Source organism: Quercus suber, unplaced genomic scaffold (assembly GCF_002906115.3).
Source record: "Quercus suber isolate HL8 unplaced genomic scaffold, Cork oak 2.0 scaffold_329, whole genome shotgun sequence".
NCBI lineage: Eukaryota > Viridiplantae > Streptophyta > Magnoliopsida > Fagales > Fagaceae > Quercus > Quercus suber.
The window spans coordinates 94939-115958 of record NW_027069782.1 but is presented as its reverse complement, the minus strand read 5'-3'; the positions used below and the strand labels follow the sequence as shown (position 1 = coordinate 115958).

The following is a 21020-nucleotide window of genomic DNA, read 5'->3' as shown; positions in this document are numbered from 1 at the left end:
TAACTATTAAAATGAACCATTTGCAAATTACAATCATAAAAGTACGCAAAAAGGGATCATCATGGTTCAGACCCAATGCCCCAATTGTTGATTATTAAACGAGTTGTTTAGATTTTACTTAACATCATTAACTTTTAAATAGTTCTAAAAAATACTTTTAAATAAATAATTTTTTATAGAACTTTTTAAATAAATGTCAATAAGTATAATTTTAACATTTGAGTAATGTTATCACAACATTAGTTTATCACAATTAGATTTATCGCATCCATTGACATAATTTTTTTTTTCAATAATTCAATTGTTAGGAGAGGGAGGAATATATAAATCACAATGTTATTATTATTATTTTTAATAATTCAATAGTTACAATAATGAAAGATAGGAGATTTGAACTTTGACATAATCATTAGAAAAACTAAAAAGTATTAATTGAATTACAAACAAACATTATATTATTATTAAACTTATTATTAACATTTATTTAATATATAATTAGTTAATTAATCAAAGGCAAAGATTGATCCGTGCCTCATTGCAACGTGTCACCATCAAAGTACCAGTGCTAAGTCCATTGTTGAAAGGGTAAATGTCAAAATCTATAGTCTGTAGTACTTCNTTGACGCGATGATCCGAGAAATACCATTTAATTGATTGATGCACGCTGCACAAGTTCAAGATCAAAACTCAAAGGTTTCAGCAACATCGATCCACTCCTTACCATCTCTTTCAAAATTGTATCAGAGTGGTGAGTTCCATAGGAATATTTAAATATAAATGATATTTTAAAGATGTTATTATTGTCTACAAATATGACTATTTTCACACTCAAATTAGCAACATACTTAGATGTCAACTTATGGTTGAATATCATCACTTGCATGTGGGACCACCTTTGGTATTTGTGAAAAAATAGATTTGGGTGAACCAATAACAAGTTAACACTAAGCATGTTGTGATTTGAGTGGGAAATAGTTGTCTCCAGAGTTTTCTTTAATCGAATTCTTAAGGCAACAAAACTGCCTTAGTTACTTACTTTTGTAATGACATCATGTTGGGGTTTTTTCCCATGACAGTGTTGCAATTTGATAAGCTAACAGTTAGAACCAAAATCTTTAGGGTAGTCGAGTTTGCAACTCATGCTGCTGGTTCATTTGTTGGCCTCTACTGTCGTATTTTCTCTTAGATAATAAAATAATGTAATGAGTAAGTGAAATTGCAAAATAATGAGAAAAATAGGTATTCTTTGATGAAAATAATTAGGCTTTTTTTTAAGAAGAAAATAATAATACTACCTCCGTCTTATTTTTTTGTCATCTATTCCATTTTAAGATGTCTCAAAATATTGTCCTGTTTCTAAAAATAAAAGTCATTAATTTATTAATGTTCCTATTATACCCCTATTAATTTACTAATTCAATTTTTTGATAAATTTTTTTAAGGATAGTTTTGGAAACTTATACATTTTTAAAAGATAGATAAGACAATAAATGATATTCCCTTAAAACAGACCAAAAAAAAAAAAAAAGGACGGAGAGAGTAATAAATAGAGGTAAAGAAATCTTTGGGCCAAGCAAATATATTTATTGACATTAAATGATTACATTCATCAACGCCCAAGTAAATATCAATTTAGCAAAAATCCAAGCCAAATAAATGTATTTAGCAATATCATATAAAGCTATTTAGTAAAGACATTTAGTAATAACTAATAAATGAGGAGAAAAACTTATCTTAGTTGCATGTGTTAATGAATATAAAAACTAACCAATCCTTCTCTTTTTGCGGAAACAGCGTGAGACACATGTGGGAGGTCAAGCCGACAAGCCCAAAGGATTCTCACCAATAAGTGCTCTTAGTGGCAGCTATAAGGGTCTTTGGTCCCGGTCACATTAATGATGTAGAGGGAAAAAAATACAAAGATAATATACTCCAAATTGCTTCTAGTAAGCCAAGAGCTTAATTGGCATTTTATGATATTTAGTAATAAAAAGGGGTTTAGTTAATTCCCTTAATAGAAGCTTGAAAGACAACCTTTTGAGGTTTCCCATTTAAATGCTTATATTTTTTATGGAATGGAAAGATTTTATTAACGAAATAAAAAATTACAAAGAGGGCCGATATATCCTCCTTGACATAGATACAAAAAAGGAGGGGTCACATCACATGTCAAATCAAAAGAGTCATATACATTGTTCTTTAAGAACCCAAGAATCAGAACATTTTAGGAATTGTGATCGCAAATGAGATATATCATAATAGATGCACTTTATTCTCCAGGGGATATCTTGACAAGGGATACAAGAGCATCAATAAAAACTTTAAAGTCGCTCTCAACACATATAGGTTCAAATTCCAATCTCTCTGGCCAATCTTAATGCCCATAATACAACTTTAGCTTTTGCCAATCTTAGTTTTGGCTATTTCTTCAAAGCTAAGTCTCAAAATACCATGATAAATCAAACTAAAAAAATTTAAACAAATTGTCAAATTCAAAAATAAAGCAAACTAATAAATTTAAAATACGTATATGTTTTGTGTGCCTTAATCCATTTAAATGGACGCCAAGGTTATTACTGAGGATGCATCTCCGATCTTAGGGATGAGCATTGGTTAACCACAGACGAGCACCAGCTACCTTAAGGATGAGAGTAATCATGAGAAGCGCTTGAAGTTAAAATATCATAAAGGGAAGAAAGTAGACTCGGCACGGGTTACGAGGGGGATGAAAAGAGAAGGGTGTAGAAACTATCCCTCTGCATTAAATGCAAGCAATTATTTTCTGGCCACATTAATAAGAAAATGACCATGAACAATGGGGCAAGCTCAGTTTGCAATGTAAAAGCTTACTAATACGTTCTAAATGAGAAGAAGTCCTGGAATGCGATCTTACCCTCCAAGTGTAGGAATAAGATAATCTATGTGTAAATATAAAAGAAAAATGAAGATTCTTATAAAAGGGATCTGAGAAAAAGAGAGAAGGATGAGAAAAAAGAGCTTTGTAAGAAAAACTAAAATATTTGTTCAAAGACGAAAGAACTATATATATATATATATATAAAACAGACATTCCTCAGGCCTGATCTAGGATCCTTTTGTCTTCATCATTTGTGGTCTAAGTCATCTCATTGGCTCTTTTCTCATTGTGATTAACGTTAACTTGTTAAGCGATCAATATCTTACTCATTCTCTAACAAGTATATTATAGTGAGCTTATTGAGCTATAGTCTGGGTCATTCTTGGTCTGGATCTTTTCGTGTCCTACATGTTTAAACTATTAATAACATATGTTAGGAATGTTAGGTCATGTTACTTGGATTGAAAATTTTATCAATGCAAAACTTAATTGAAATTTAAAATAGTAAATAAAAAATTATTTAAAATTACAATTAACCTATCATTCATGAAAACTAGCTTTAACAATGGATTGGTTGGATTGGATCATATCTATCAGGTTATTAGGTTGAATGCACACACCCTTATGGACGCTTAGAACCTCCATCAAAGAAAATGTCAATTAATTTATTTCATTAAATAAGAAATAAATAAAATTACAAAAGTGATTCTTTTCTTTATTTTACATTTTATATATATACATGTGGAAAGAGATAAAGGTCATGGTTTGTGAATGACCAATATTATTTTTTTATATCACAAAAAAGTTATTGGTTAATTTGTACTAATGATATATATTTTTTTGCTAAATTGTGCTATGATATTTTATATGATATGACCTGTATAAAACAAATTTTCTAGAACTGCCAAAACATGCTTTAAAGTTTAAAGTAATGCATTGACCCCACGTGACAGATGAATATCTATAACTGAGCACATGAGATATATATATATATGTGGAAATGTTAATCAATGCCTTTAGGACATTGGCATAAGAACTATTTTTAAAAACATTTTATTAGAAGAATGATAAAATAATGAATATTGTTGACATCTTTTTATATTTCCTATAAAAGTAGTGTCATAATTTTTATTATTATAGTGTATTAATTTATTATGCTTTAAAGTTTAAAGTAATGCATTGACCCCATGTACAATGAATATCTATAACTGAGCACATGAAATATATATATATAGGAAAATGTTAATCAATGCCTTTAGGAAATTGGCATAAGAACTATTTTTAAAAGCATTTTATTAGAAGAATAATAAAATAATAAATATTGTTCACGTCTTTTTATATCTTTCATAAAAGTAGTGTCATAACTTTTTTATTATATTTATTAATAATTGCTTTAAAGTAATGCATTGACCCCATGTGACAAATGAATATCTATAACTGGGCACATGATATATATATATATATATATGGAAATGTTAATCAATGCCTTTAGGACATTGGCATAAGAACTATTTTTAAAAACATTTTATTAAAGAATAATAAAATAATGAATATTGTTCACATATTTTTATATCTTCTATAAAAGTAGTGTCATAACTTTTCTATTATAATTTATTAACAATGACTTTAAGAGCATCTTTTAACAAGACCCTTGCTAAATGTGTTAATGGATGCAACAAATTGATGTGATAATACTTGATAATGCCAAGTATTAATGTATGGATCTATTGATTCCACCTTTATTGTAACAATAATCATGAAAGATGTGATGACTAATTTGTAACTTTTCTGCAAAATTCATATCATTCCAAACAACTTGATCATTTAATTAAGAAAACCTTGGAAAGAATCTAAGGAGAAAAATTGAATGCGAGTATACTTTATATTTATTAGAAAAAAGGAAATAAAGTAAATGCAAGTCATGGCCTACACGTTGTGTCCACCGTGAATAGTTGAAGGATTCGAAAGTGAGAATATTCAGTTCTTTGCATATGAGTTGGGATTCAACTCCAAATATGAACTCACGAGATATTGGTGTCTCTTTCTTACTTACACTTGTCCCTTTAGTTTAGTGTTTAAATGAGTCAAGCTAGCCAATACGACAAAAACCGTCTTTAATTTCAATCTTCTACACCATATATAATATGCTCCTTCCTTTATTTCATGGTCTACAATAATATGTTAATAACTATTAAAATGAACCATTTGCAAATTACAATCATAAAAGTACGCAAAAAGGGATCATCATGGTTCAGACCCAATGGCCCCAATTGTTGATTATTAAACGAGTTGTTTAGATTTTACTTAACATCATTAACTTTTAAATAGTTCTAAAAAATACTTTTAAATAAATAATTTTTTATAGAACTTTTTAAATAAATGTCAATAAGTATAATTTTAACATTTGAGTAATGTTATCACAACATTAGTTTATCACAATTAGATTTATCGCATCCATTGACATAATTTTTTTTTTCAATAATTCAATTGTTAGGAGAGGGAGGAATATATAAATCACAATGTTATTATTATTATTTTTAATAATTCAATAGTTACAATAATGAAAGATAGGAGATTTGAACTTTGACATAATCATTAGAAAAACTAAAAAGTATTAATTGAATTACAAACAAACATTATATTATTATTAAACTTATTATTAACATTTATTTAATATATAATTAGTTAATTAATCAAAGGCAAAGATTGATCCGTGCCTCATTGCAACGTGTCACCATCAAAGTACCAGTGCTAAGTCCATTGTTGAAAGGGTAAATGTCAAAATCTATAGTCTGTAGTACTCTATGCCATAGCCTTGACTTTTAAAAGCTCACGCTAGTCTTCTTTCTTTATAACTCCTCTCTCTGCCTCTGTCTCTCTCTCTCTATAGTCTTTCTTTGCAACTCCTTTACACACAACATTCAAACAGAGAGAGAGAGAGAGAGAGATTGGTTGGCTTTGCTTGCTTTGGTTGTAGCTAAAGAGCCACAGCTAGACATGGGTACTCCACCAATACCAATAGCTTACCAATCCGGCACATCTCTAGCAGTGCCAGATTGGTTGAACAAAGGAGACAACGCATGGCAAATGATATCAGCCACTCTGGTTGGTCTACAAAGTGTGCCAGGGCTTGTTATACTCTATGGTAGTATTGTCAAGAAAAAATGGGCTGTAAACTCAGCTTTCATGGCTTTATATGCTTTTGCAGCTGTGGTAATTTGTTGGGTTACATGGGCATACAAGATGTCCTTTGGTGATAAGCTCCTTCCCTTCTGGGGCAAAGCTGGACCAGCTTTAGGCCAAAAGTTCCTTTTGAAATGGGCTGCACTACCTGAAACTACGCAGTTTAATAGTACTGGTGGGTTAGAGACGGCTATGGCTCAGCCATACTACCCCATGGCAACGATGGTGTGGTTTCAGTGTGTGTTTGCTGCAATCACTTTGATACTTTTAGCTGGATCTTTGTTGGGGAGGATGAATATTAAGGCATGGATGATGTTTGTGCCACTTTGGCTTACTTTCTCTTACACTGTTGGAGCATTCAGTTTGTGGGGTGGTGGGTTCTTGTTCCATTGGGGTGTCATGGACTATTCTGGTGGTTATGTCATTCATCTTTCTTCTGGGATTGGTGGATTCACAGCTGCTTACTGGGTCAGCTCTCTCTCTCTCTCTCTCTCTCTCTCTCTCTAACAAGATATTAATTAATAACTGTTATTATTATATCAAAATATTAATTAATTTTTAGTATAAACTAAATTCAAACTTAAATTCTTATTTAAAGATAAAGAAGTTTACTAATTGAGTTAATCGGAGTCTCTAATTATTTCACTATTTACTCTTTTTAAAAACATAGTATCAAACATATTTGTTTGCATTATGAGTACTTAAACAAAATACATATTAAAGTAGATTTCAGTTTACTCAATTGGTAAAGTTTCTGATGGTTATATAAGAAATTTGAGATTCAATCTCTGTTTACACAAAAAATTGACTGATGTCTTGGTCTGATAACAGAAAAGCTATTATCAAGTGGAAATACCATACGTTGAAACTCTCTTTTTTTAAAAAAAAAAAATTCAACCATAGTTTTTATCTTATTTTGAAAATTAAAACCAGTCATTACTGCTATCGAACGGGTCTTATTCTGTACTCATTTTTCATACACTTAAGGTGAAAAAAAAGAAGGTCAACGTTTTGCCACTTTATTTGAGACATTATTAATGCATACCAATATATTATTTGTATACGAATCAATTATTACTTAAGAAGGCCTTTGTCGTCTTGTAGCGTTTTCTTATCCATCCACTTCTTAAATTTAAAAATCATTCAAAAGATGAATTTTTTTTTTTTTTTTTGAGAAAGAAAGATGAATTTATAATTATAAAATTGTTATGAACATTGATGTGCTGTACTTTCTTTGGTAGCTTAATTGCTACTTCATAAGCTAGACTTGTTTTTTCGGTATGAGCTTGACTAATTCAATTCTTACAAGAGTATATTTTTTGCAATTTTTTAGAAACCTCAATAAGCTAAGAGAGAGAGAGAGAGAGAGAGAGAGAGAGAGAGAGAGAGAGAGTTTGCAATTTTCTTGGTTGAAAAAGCAAGTGTTGCGGGACTATTACAATCTTTTTGCTGTTTACTTGTTCAATATTAATAATTCCGGTTGCTTTGCGATTAAATGTTTTAGTTCACCCTTGACTTAGTACTTAGTAAAATAGAACATTATTAGTATATGATTAATTATGTTCAATGAATCTTGTATTATATTAATTGATGAAAGTTGCTCTTTTATATTCCATTTGGTTTTGAATATCCATCCCCCCATGATCGTCATGTGTTTGACTTGTAATATATAATAAGACATACACGTAAATAAATATTAAGAATTTGAAGGCGTGAAGGGATCAAGATGCATGGTGACTAGTGAGTGGGTGATAATTTTAATTTAATGACAACAACCTTATGAACAAACTTTTCTCACAATTTATTTATGTACCCGATTGTGATTTATAACATATTAGTTTCACATGCGTGAATCATCACAAACGTTATTTTTATTACAAATCAATTACAAACTACCACTCTCAACAGTTGTAAATTTTGGTATGAAATTAATTACTACCTTAGACTGATTTTTTCAATGATGATGCAGGTGGGACCAAGATTGAAAAGAGACAGAGAGAGATTTCCTCCAAACAATGTATTGTTGACATTGGCAGGAGCAGGGTTACTGTGGATGGGATGGGCAGGATTCAATGGTGGAGATCCATATGCAGCCAATATAGATTCTTCCATGGCTGTTCTAAACACCAACATTTGTGCTGCTACTAGCCTCCTGATGTGGACATCGCTGGATGTCATTTTCTTCAATAAACCCTCAGTCATTGGAGCCGTCCAGGGCATGATCACTGGCCTTGTTTGCATCACACCTGGTGCAGGTGATATTATCAACTATCTCAATTAGTTTCTAATTGTTTACGTAATGATGATTTATAAGATTATTCATATGTATTTAACATCACATGATTCATTAAAAAAATTATGTAACTAACTAAAAACATTCGAGAATAATATCTTCAATTATCACATAATTAATAGGAAGATAATAACTCAAAACTAGTTTGAAGTCAATTTTTTTATTTATTATCTGTCTATCTAGCTTTGTAAGGGCCAGTCAATTAATTGGTACCTGTCTCAGATGATTTTTTTTTTCTTTGGTCCTCAATTTCACGTGCAAATCCTTGAAAAGTTGAAGACTTATTTAATTTGGACTCTTGAACATGGAAGCCTTGCGTAGTTTACTAGACTTGAATTATTATCTAAGTTTATAATTCGTTCTTATGCACGCTTCTTCATGCTTTTTTATATTTATTTACAGTTATTAATTATATATACACACACACACACACCTAACGTATCAATTTCTCCTTCATATGATTTTCTTTCAGCTAGTGTGCCTTCTTAGCACATGCAAGCTGCATGTTAGTTCCTTTTGAGCCTTAACTTGAGTAAATTATCTTTCTTTTCTTTCATTTTTAATTGTATCTTTGCTCGATGCAAGAAAAATCATGAAAAACAAAAATTAATATGTATATACATGTTCACTGCGAATGCAAAACCTATCCATCAATTTTTAACAGAAAAACTATTAAAGTCCAAAAGAAAAGTACTACCTTTCAGAACCAGCATGGCTAAAGTCCACTTCATACCAAATCATGGACTAATAAAATATAATTTTGCATATTTTTTTGTTATATTTTTAAAGAATAAAGTTTAACTACAAAATTGGTTGTAGCCTTACGCTACAACATTATTCAATATCTTTTTTATTGGAGGTAAAAATTGACAAATTCACCATTGGATTATATCTTCTTCTTATATTCTTAATGCTTGCAAAATTTCTAGAAAATTAAAGAACAATAGCTATGTCATCAATAAATTATTTAAATTGCAAGTTTTTGTAGTTTAAAGTTATGTATAAAATATAAGTTTATAGATCATATAGTAAATAATATCTGATTGATACAAAATTTGACATATGTATCAAAAGCGTAAAAAATATGCAAATCAACTGCTAGATTTTCAAAATATGTAGTAATATTTATTTTATTAAGTAAAGTTGTAGTTTTAGGCTACAACCAATTTTGTAGCTAAACTTTGTTCATTTCTAAATTATAATTATTCACGCTTGTGTTTTACATAATCCTCTTACACATGTAGACTTTAAAAACTATTTCTATTACATAATCCCTTTGTACACGTTATACACAAAAACTATTTCTATTCAAAATGAAATAGGATTAATTAAGCCTTAATGTTATTATATTTCATGATTCTTTTGAGTAAAATACAAGTTTAAAATAATTTTGGGAAATGGAATCTAGAATTCTTGCCAGCTTATGGAATATTGGCATGATATCAGTTGGCTTAATTAAGTTCTCTCTAATTATTATTATTAGGGCAAAACTTAGGTACAGTTCCTTAGGTACAGTACTTTAGGTACCCTACTTAAAATTTTGACATCTGTACAATTTAACAAACCAAACTAACGGTGTTAAAATTAAAAATTCATTCTTTTTTTTTTTCCTTCTTTCTTTTTTTTTTCACCCACAGCGTTGCCTCATTTTCTATTGGGTTTCAAACCAAAAAAGACCCTTTTTCCTTCATTTTCTCAGTAACCAAACAGGAAATAAAAAAAAATAAAAGCCAGATCTACTGGATTTCAAACCAAAATAGGGACCCATTTCAACCATACTTGAAGCTTCCACACTTAACATCAATAAAGCTGAAACAGATACACATACATACACACACCAAGAGAGACAGAGATAGAGAGAAAGAAAGAATCATAGATCTGAAAAGAGGACAGATTCATAGATCAGAAAAGAAGAAAGTAAACAGATGCACATACATACACACACCGAGAGAGAGAAAGAGAGAGAGAGAGAGAGAGAGGTATGAGATATTCTTTGAATAAAGCCTTTAAAAATGGGCATTGACCTCAAATCTTTGTCAGAGGCCACTTCAAGGGCCATTGGAGCTCTTGTTAGCACCACCATCAGCAAAAGTACAGGTTAAACTTTTTCCTTTCTTGTTAACCTCTGGGCCCCACATATCTATCTTTGTCAAAGTTTAGATTTTTTTCCTTAATGAGTTGGATTTTAAACTGGGTTTTCGGATGAAACATCAGAAGGGGTGTTGAGTTTCAAAATTCTTAGCTGTCAAAGTTTAGAACTTTGTTCATTCTTTTTTTCTTTTTCCTTTTTTTTTTTTTTTTTTTTTTGCTTTGGTCCTCAATTTCACGTGCAAATCCTTGAAAAGTTGAAGACTTATTTAATTTGGACTCTTGAACATGGAAGCCTTGCGTAGTTTACTAGACTTGAATTATTATCTAAGTTTATAATTCGTTCTTATGCACGCTTCTTCATGCTTTTTTATATTTATTTACAGTTATTAATTATATATATATACACACACACACACCTAACGTATCAATTTCTCCTTCATATGATTTTCTTTCAGCTAGTGTGCCTTCTTAGCACATGCAAGCTGCATGTTAGTTCCTTTTGAGCCTTAACTTGAGTAAATTATCTTTCTTTTCTTTCATTTTTAATTGTATCTTTGCTTGATGCAAGAAAAATCATGAAAAACAAAAATTAATATGTATATACATGTTCACTGCGAATGCAAAACCTATCCATCAATTTTTAACAGAAAAACTATTAAAGTCCAAAAGAAAAGTACTATCTTTCAGAACCAGCATGGCTAAAGTCCACTTCATACCAAATCATGGACTAATAAAATATAATTTTGCATATTTTTTTGTTATATTTTTAAAGAATAAAGTTTAATTACAAAATTGGTTGTAGCCTTACGCTACAACATTATTTAATATCTTTTTTATTGGAGGAAAAAATTGACAAATTCACCATTGGATTATATCTTTTTCTTATATTCTTAATGCTTGCAAAATTTCTAGAAAATTAAAGATCAATAGCTATGTCATCAATAAATTATTTAAATTGCAAGTTTTTGTAATTTAAAATTATGCATAAAATATAAGTTTATAGATCATATAGTAAATAATATCTGATTGACACAAAATTTGACATATATATCAAAAGCGTAAAAAATATGCAAAGCAACTGCTAGATTTTCAAAATATGTAGTAATATTTATTTTATTAAGTAATGTTGTAGTTTTAGGCTACAACTAATTTTGTAGTTAAACTTTGTTCATTTCTAAATTATAATTATTCACGCTTGTGTTTTACATAATCCTCTTACACATGTAGACTTTAAAAACTATTTCTATTACATAATCCCTTTGTACACGTTATACTCAAAAACTATTTCTATTCAAAATGAAATAGGATTAATTAAGCCTTAATGTTATTATATTTCATGATTCTTTTGAGTAAAATACAAGTTTAAAATAATTTTGGGAAATGGAATCTAGAATTCTTGCCAGCTTATGGAATATTGGCATGATATCAGTTGGCTTAATTAAGTTCTCTCTAATTGTTATTATTATTATTATTATGGAGATAGTTTATCCCTTACGTTAAACCTCACTTTAGTCAATGGAAGCAGGAATATTCAATTGACAACAATAAACTTTATTAGTCAAGTGAATCAACTAACACCACATTACATGATTTTCATTTAATTCATCTATGTAATGCTACATTATTAGGGGAAAAAGCCAACAAAAAATGAGGATGCTTTTATTATTATCTTACATGCGTTGCATAGTTTTAGCAAAAGCAATTAGTCGCACCTTATGCATAAAATGTCAAATAAATAGGTCCAATTCAAATACATGATGTTCAAATTAACCATATTAATTTACTTATGATTACTCAATTATCAATGAGGGGGTACACCATGCAATTATACTTAATTGAATTATCTTCAATTAATCTTAGGTCTTGTTCAAGGATGGGCAGCTATAGTGATGGGAATTTTGTAAGAAGTCAAAACTACTCCAAAAGGTTGATGACACACTAGGTGTGTTCCACACCCATGCTGTGGCTGGATTACTTGGTGGAATTCTTACTGGTCTCTTTGCTGAGCCTGAACTATGCAACCTCTTTCTGCCTGTTACAAACTCTAGGGGAGGAGTCTATGGAGGAAACGGAGGAATACAAGTCGGCAAACAGATTGTAGGTGGCTTATTCATCATTGGATGGAACCTTGTTGTCACAACTATCATCTGCCTTGTGATAAAATTGGTGATCCCTTTGCGTATGCCCGATGATTTATTACTTATAGGGGATGATGCTGTTCATGGTGAGGAAGCATATGCATTGTGGGGTGATGGAGAGAAGTATGATGCTACTAAGCATGGCAATTATTCGGATGAAACATTGCACCCCAAGCTATCAACTGGTGCTACTCAGGTGGTCTAGACTCTAGAGGGATTTAAAATTTTCAATTATATTCAAACACGTCTATATTGACCAATACATGTCTATATTCAAACGCATATATATTCAAACACATCTATATTGATCTACATTGTGTATTGATCAATATAGATGTGTTTGAATATAATTGAAAATTTCAATATACTATATCTAAGAAACTATATATAAGTTTTGTCACTTTTTCAATACACAGTGTAGATCAATATAGATGTGTTTGAATATAGACGCATTTGAATATAGACATGTATTGGTCAATATAGACATGTTTGAATATAATTGAAAATTTCAATATACTTTATCTAAGAAACTATACGTAAGTTTTGTCACTTTTTCGCCATGTCCATCATCCAAAAGATAAAGGTATGAGAAGGTTGGCCTCTGATTGTCATTCTGATTTTGGATGGTGATAAAACGGGTTGTCCACATTTGTGTAAAAAAATTGTTTTCTGTTTTTGAGGGCAGTGTTGGCTTTGCAATATTTCTAGTTTGATTCAATCATTGATGTTTGGGAAAATTAAAAGAAAAAAAAAATCAATCATTGGTAGGATATATTCTTTTTTTAGGGACACACAAGTGTCTTACATGGTTGTAATTTTCTTTTTGCCAGGCATTTTGTGTTTGTATGTATGGTGGCGGTTGTAATTTTCGTTTGTACATGTTATTTTCTTCTTCTTTCTTTCTTGTTTAAATTATTTTTTGTATAATTTTATTGTTGTCTGGATTCAAACTTTGGAGTTGAGATTTTCTGCTTTTCATAAAGAGACTGTGATTGGACCAACTCAGTTGTAGTCCTATAAATATTTACAATTGAAAGCTAGCACTAGCAGATAGTAGCAATCTTACCTTGTGCAATGGCAGCTAATGTTGGCAAAATGTGCTTATAGCCACAGTTGGCTTTATCTAGAAGCTCTTATAATGCCCACCCACTTCTGAGCTCAAATGTCAAAACCTTAATTGGATCAAAAGCTACTTAAAGTTGCTTCTCCCCAATGTCTTTTGGTTCTCCAAAATACTTGATTAAAAAATTTGCAGATTGTGCACCCCAAGAAAAACAGTATAGATCATGGACAAGTTAGTGGCAGAATCAGAAATTTTTTTCTTAAGATAAGTCATGTTAATTATATCCAATAAAAAACTTAATCTAAAAAAAAAACTTATTAATTAGCTTATGATGATTGAACTACAGCTCATCCATGCCAGAGTAATAATGACAGAAAACATAGGAGAAGCACCTAGTTTCATGGCTATCTTTGCAAAGCTCTGTATATCTGGAGGAAAGTATTGGTTCATCAGTTTATCATGATCCAACTTAACATGTCACATCAGTAATTTCAAGCTTCGCCCTCTTGTTCTTCCGCACAATAGTTTAGTTTTCATCATCTCCTTTAACAAGATGTTATCACCAGCCTATAGAAAATTTAGTAATAGCTTCAGAGTTTAACTAAAATATCAATTGCTTAAACTATAAACGTTTGTCACGACCATCCAGATTGCCACAAATGAAACTTGGATATGCAACTGGTAGCTCAATTCCCGCAAAATGGCTTTGTAATGGTAAGCTGAAGATAATTACATAAGAATTCTAATGATGATAAAATCAAGCCGAAAACAAGTTCTATCAGTTCCATCTGAATATTAGGAAAGAAAAAGAAGATTGAGAGACTGAAAGACTGAAATTTAAGGAGATAGGCCTCATTAAGCGGAATCCAGATTCTCTAGATAAGCCGCCCTAGAATTCTGTCAATCTTGGTCATTGAAAATAATTAAGCATCCATGATTGCCACATCAATCCCACATAAAAATTCGCACTCAACACTGTTAAATTAAAACATAGTTGAGTACTATATTGACTGGTATGACAGTCTCAACCATTGGTGGTAGGGCTTGGAAAATGACAGAAGATCAGGAAGGCGGAGGGTTGTAAGTTATATAGTCAATCAGGTGAGTGACAGCTCAGCAGAAACACTATCAGTGTACTTCCCTTCCCTTTCTCCTACAATATGATTCAAGATTTGTTCGTAAGTTGGTAGGAACTTCTATAAAGGAGATATATTGATGTAAGAGATCAAGATATCTCCGACATAACATGAACTTGCCCTACAAACTCCAAACGTGTTCCATAATCTTAAAAAAAAAAAAAAATGATGTCTTTAGTTCTTATGTCTGGAGAACAGAAGAATAAACTTAAAGTCGCATTCGTATGTGACTACTTATTTTATACAAATGTGTGTCTGACCTTCCTCTCCATACTTTGTATGTTTGCCTCATAGTTCATTTATTTTTTGTTTGGCCATGAATCAATACAAGTCACGCAAATTATGTACTAAATGCATATGATTTGGCATCTCAGAATAGTAGTTTAGGATAAAAGCAGATTCAATTGAGCTTATTCTGACTAACTAGTCTAGGCTACGGCAATATATTTTTACCAATAACGTGTTACTACAAGTTTTAAATTGTCTCTCATCCTACCACATAAGCCAACTCCATCCCAGGCTTAGCACAGCCTAAAAATTAGATAATAGTACAACACAGTTCAGGATATATTATTAGACTTACTCAATATGAAATGAAAGCTGAGAGAAGTTGCCAACGATAAAATTATTATCAGAAGATCAGAAACTGATCAAATAATATTTGATGCTAGAATTTTGAGACTCCAGAATTTCTATACAATCGAAAAAGGACGTACATCTCTAGAGCTTGGGATGTTAATGGGAATTTTCAATCAACGTCTTTAGCTGATTCTGCTGCCAAGGTTTAAGTCTATAGCTTGCTTCACAAATAAGTACGTGAAGACCAGATAGAAATAAACAACCATTAGTCAGGCATGTTTCAAACAATGGCCAAGAAAACCAAGAATAATTCTATCCAATGGAGTGCATAATTGAAAAATGCTGCACTTGTTGAGAATATGAATTAGATTATATATTGAAGTACTTCAAAAATATTAAATTTGAGTGTTTACCTGCATGTTGAAATGTATCTGACCATTCAAAAAAAAAAAAAAAAAAAAAAATTCACACAGAGAACATAGTCACTAATAGTTGAGTAAAAGAGAAGTATTAAACATACTCCAACAATGAGCGCTTGAAGAGTTGAATGCTCTTGTCAGAGTAAAGGCAGCTCTTCGTAGAGACTGGCCGAGAGCAAGGGCTTCTGACACAACCAGTATTCTAATAGCCATTGCCAAATTATTGCAACAGATTCTGATAGCTAAGAATTAAGCACAAGATTGCAGAATAAGCTGAGAATAACTATATTTCCTTCCTTCACAGACCATTACACAGGCAACTGGAAGTGTATGCTCATGTGATGATTAAGGATGAGGAAAGGAAATTTTGATCCTTCACTAAAAAATTAATAAAAGAAAAAGAGTTAAAAGAGAGAGAGAGATTGTAAGTAAGTAGATGATGTGGCTGCTGATATGTCTTAATAGAATCGTAACAACAATAAATGCTATGTTTTAGCTTCAAATATATATAGATATAGATGATTTCTAGAACTCTCTAGAGTTATACTGTGCTGTCTGTATGGTAAAAAGAGAAGCAATAAGGCATGGAAGCATCACCAAACAGTAGAAATCTTAACTTTGCATAATTGCAATTTGTTCATTTGTTGGGATAAGTTTTGGTTCAAGGAGAGAGGGACGGGAAATTTGAACTAGTGACCTCTGCGATATGAAGTGTGGTCCCAAGTTGATTGTGCTACTCTTGGGATGCAATTTGTTCAATTCAAAATACAAAATATTGGATAAGAATTTTCCTGATTATTAGGAAAATTATTGGATATGAATTTCCTGATTATTGTCATGCTTTCATTCTTCAGAATGCATTGCGGCAACAGAGATTTGTATGAGAAGTTACGATACAGTACAACCTCTGCAATTAGCCCTGGTATACTCTCTCTCTCTCTCTCTCTCTCTCTCTCTCTCCAATGCGACTCCAGAATTTTTTTTCAGGGTGTTCCTAACAAGTATAAATTACCAATTTAATAAAAAGAAAATTTTGTATATTAACAACAACAAAACAATAAAAAAAACATGCAATACATAAAGTTTACAATTGTCTTCTACGTTATTTTTTTATCAAATATTCTAGTAAAAAATAAACAATAACTATAGTTTTTGAAATATTAATAAAATTATTAATTATTATTGTTTAGTTATTTCATTAATTTGTTTGTCTTTTATAAACTATAATTTGTTATATTGTTGTTTTATTAATTATAAAATAAAATTATTTATGGCATATCTGCCTGTGTGCATGGCATTAATTATTTATGGCATGTCATTAATTATTTGTAAGCATATGGTTTAAAAACCGAAACGATGACGGAACTGAAAAAGGTAGTGATTTTTGGTTTTTTGGTCCAATTGGAGTCAGACCGATGTCGAACCGATGATGTCATAAATAATTTAATTAATTATTTAAAATTATAAAATAAATAATAACTCATCAAATATATCCAAACAATTATTAAAAATTAAAAAATGAGTTTCATATCTTATGTTAGATGGTAAAGGGAAAGAAACTATAAATAATCAAAATTAACATACAAAAATAATAGCAATGTTATAATCTTTTTTGTTTTATTTATCATTTTTTTTACAACGGTATAAAATAAGTAATTTAATTGTACTTTAAAGATCTATTCTAAATAAAAGAGTGTTTAATTAGATGATAGTAGCCTAAATGTTAAAATACAAATCATTTTTTATTGTTAAAAACTATGTTGTATTTGTATGTTTAGGGTGTTCCTAATTTTTTTTTTAAGGGTAAACAAATAAAAAAAATTTAATTATTATGTATAAAAAAAAAAAATTTCAGGCCAGGGTGTTCCTGGGAACACCCTGGCCTAAAGGTGGCGTCGCCACTGTCTCTCTCATATCTCTTTTTGAGCATGACACTAAAATTAAGTTAATACTTTGAGATGCATTTATATCCAGTTGAAAGTATCTATTCTAAAATTTAGTTTGTGTGCTTGTGCTTTTGCGCGTTTGTGTGTGTGGCATATTTGGAGTAGTAGCCTTTTTTTTTTTTGGTAGGGAATCTATTTCCATAAAAGAAAATGTGGGTGACTGTCTGGTCAAATTATATTTATATGACCATCTTCATATGTTTATAAACCATATCCCACCCTCCATATTGATACTTATTTATTAATGAATTCTTTGGGTCTTTCGTGAACTCTGTATCCTTTATTCAGTCGGGAAAGAGGCTTCATAGTAGGCTGACACATTTCAAAATGATAATTGTGGATCTTCAATCAAGCTGTCATTGTCTTGATCTGAGTTGAATTAGAACATATAATTTTTAAGCTATAAATAAAAATGTTTACTTTTCTCAATAGGTGCTTGTTGACGTTCATATAGTGTGCATTGCTTTATATACTTTGTTGGTGATTATGGTTTATCTGCTTTGAGGTAACTAACTGTAGCTTATTTGCTATGATTTTTTGTTAATGCAATCATCTTTTAATTGGTCACAAATAGCAATGTCTCATAACAGAGGATCAAAGCTCAAGACTTGAACTTAATTTCTATTTTTGCACTCATAACGACTGCTTGTAGATACAGGACTTCATTTATTAGCTTCTATTGTTCTTGCTGCAGCTTCTTTTGTTGTTTGTTTTGTAAGCCTTTAACGCTCAACTCACAGTCTATATATTGTGAATTTCTTCAGGATTAAGTACAGTATAAGCATTGTTGCTGACAAGGGTCTGAAAAAGCCCCTTTATACATCTGCATGATTGAAGAAGGGAGAAGTTTTGTATTTAGAAACACATTCATGCAGGTATTCTTTTTATTAAGTTCTTATGCAGCTTAATTATCAATGATTTCATCTTTTTAGAGAACTCATGGTTATGGCTATTATATTACGGTTTATGCCTCTTTATTATTATTATTTTTTTTTAAGGGGGGGTGGGGGCAATTTCTAGCTTGGTTTCTTCCATCTGATCCTCTTTCTCAAGTTTAAAATGCAAAGTCTAGGAAACATTAACAGTGTAAAGTTGTGATTTCTAACTAGCCTTTGTTGGCTTTAATTTCACGCTAAATTTGATTGTAATTTCTTCAATCATTTCCCTGTATTTATGTGGCTTTAATTGTAAGGAATGAGTGTGAGAGATTGGTGAAGAATCAAGTTTCAAAGAAGATTTAGTGTAGTTTGTGACTAGCTCGCGAGAAGAGTAACCTGCGAAAAGCCACATGTGAAGAATATGACTAGAAGCTAAAGAGTCATGCTAGATTGTCAAATTCGCGAGTACTTTGCGAGAAAGACCATTTCGCGAGGTATCCGCGAAACATTCTGTTTGGCAAAAAGATAAAGTGCTTTACCAAATTCTTTACCTACACTATATATACTCTCATTATCCACGAAATGTAAGGAGTGCTTTTCAGAGAAAAAATCCTAGCAAAAACACTTAAGAGTTAGAGATTGTTATACCCACAATTATCTACACATTCTCTCTTGGTTTTCCTCTACTCCTACCTTTCCATCTTTACATCCTTGAGAGATTTTTAACCCAAACACTTATCATGCCTAATCTGAGTGTTGAGTTAAGTTTTGGTGCCTTTAGGAAGCATTGGAAGGAGCCATTAAGTGGCAGATGCAGTCATGTTGAATTGCGGGATTTGGAAAACTAGTGAAGACATGACTTCGAGAAGTCCGTTGGTAGCAGGAACTTGGATGACTCAAGTACATGGGGTAGACTAGGTTTGGAGGGTCTTTTGTTATTCGTGTACTCCAACTTTATTCACTAGTGGATTGATTTTGACTTGGAGGAACTTGGATGGCTCAAGTACATGGGGTAGACTAGGTTTGGAGGGTATTTTATTATTCGTGTACTCCAACTTTATTCACTAGTGAATTGATTTTGACTTAGAGGGTCGCAGAGAGGTTTTTCACCGAGTTCTTCGATTTCCTCTTCAATAATATGTCTTGGTCTTATCATGTGTTTGCATTTCTCTTCCCTACTCTTTACGCTTGTCATTTATTGTTCATTGTGGTTGGATATGGCTTAGAGTAATGTTACCAGTTTATTGCGCATATTTACTCTTGTTCCGCACTTTGTTAAGTTAGAGTAAAAGTAATCTAACCGTAATTTTAAAATTAGGATCTGAACAAATTTTAGTGTTTTTACGCTAATTTGAGCTTTCAAATAGGTTAACGGAATGGGAATATTTCACCCCTCCTCCAAAATCGGGCAGTGTCATTTGTTCTCCATATGTTCTGCAAAGTCTAGGAAACATTAGCATCTTATTTTCTTTGTTCTGCTTTTGGTCTCTTTGCTTTATATAATTGGCTGGAAGATGCTTTCAAAATTCTATATTTTCATGATGTCAAAATTCAAATGGTAGAAAAGGGTTATTAATTCTGTTGATTGCCAAGATACTCTTTGAATGTTTAAAATGTGTGTAAAACATTTTTGAACGTTTAGACTCCCAAATTACAAATTATCAATTTAAGTTTATTATCAAACAATGTAGTGCGGAAAATGAGAATAAGCTAAAACAGAATTGATAAGACAATCTAAATCAAATAAAACTACAACTACAGCAGAAATTAAATGGCAAAGATTAAGGAAAGAGAGATGTAAATACAAAGACAACACAACGATGTGTTATCGAAGAGGAAACCGAAGTCCTCAGTATAAAACCTCTCCGCCGCTCTCCAAGCGGTTAATAATCCACTAAAGAATGAAGTTGGGATATATGAACAACAGAAGACTCTCTAAGCCTAATCTACCAAATGTACCTAAGCCCTCCAAACTTCTTGCTCCAACCTTTGTTTTCTTTAACTTATTGGATTCCGTTATAGCCCATAGCATTAACCAATATCAATTGGTCCCTTCCTAACTACTTCCCAAGCACCAAAAAGCCTTATCACAGATATGGGTATGGTGAGAAAAGGATTTGGCTAATGTACCTTTCAAGGATGTATTAATGGAGAGGATGAGAGTAGAGGAATTTTGGAGAATCAAAAGATGAAAATTGTAGATGAATCAATCTTGTTTTTCTCTAGGGTTTCTCTCTCAAAATTCTCTCTGCTGGAAGCTCTCTACATTTTGTGGGTATAAAGGGTATTTATACTAATGTGTGTTTGGAATGCGAAAAGTCAATTTTTCCCAAACAGAGTGGTCTGGTGACTTGGCCTCGCGGCTTGACTGAGTCGCGAGTTTAAGTCGCGAGCTAACAGAATTGCCAAACTGGAAGTTTTGTCCTATAGTCCTCCA

General features: G+C 31.4%; 1 protein-coding gene across 1 annotated transcript; it reads left to right on the top strand.

Annotated features, from left to right (window-relative positions):
• The first annotated feature begins 5725 nt into the window (after nucleotides 1-5725).
• Nucleotides 5726-13489, top strand: LOC112026190 (ammonium transporter 3 member 1). The gene is given in 4 exon segments (XM_065783143.1): nucleotides 5726-6508; nucleotides 8010-8295; nucleotides 12285-12324; nucleotides 12326-13489. Coding segments are annotated over 4 exon segments (1422 nt in total). The 5' UTR covers nucleotides 5726-5854; the 3' UTR covers nucleotides 12768-13489.
• The last annotated feature ends 7531 nt before the right edge of the window (nucleotides 13490-21020 follow it).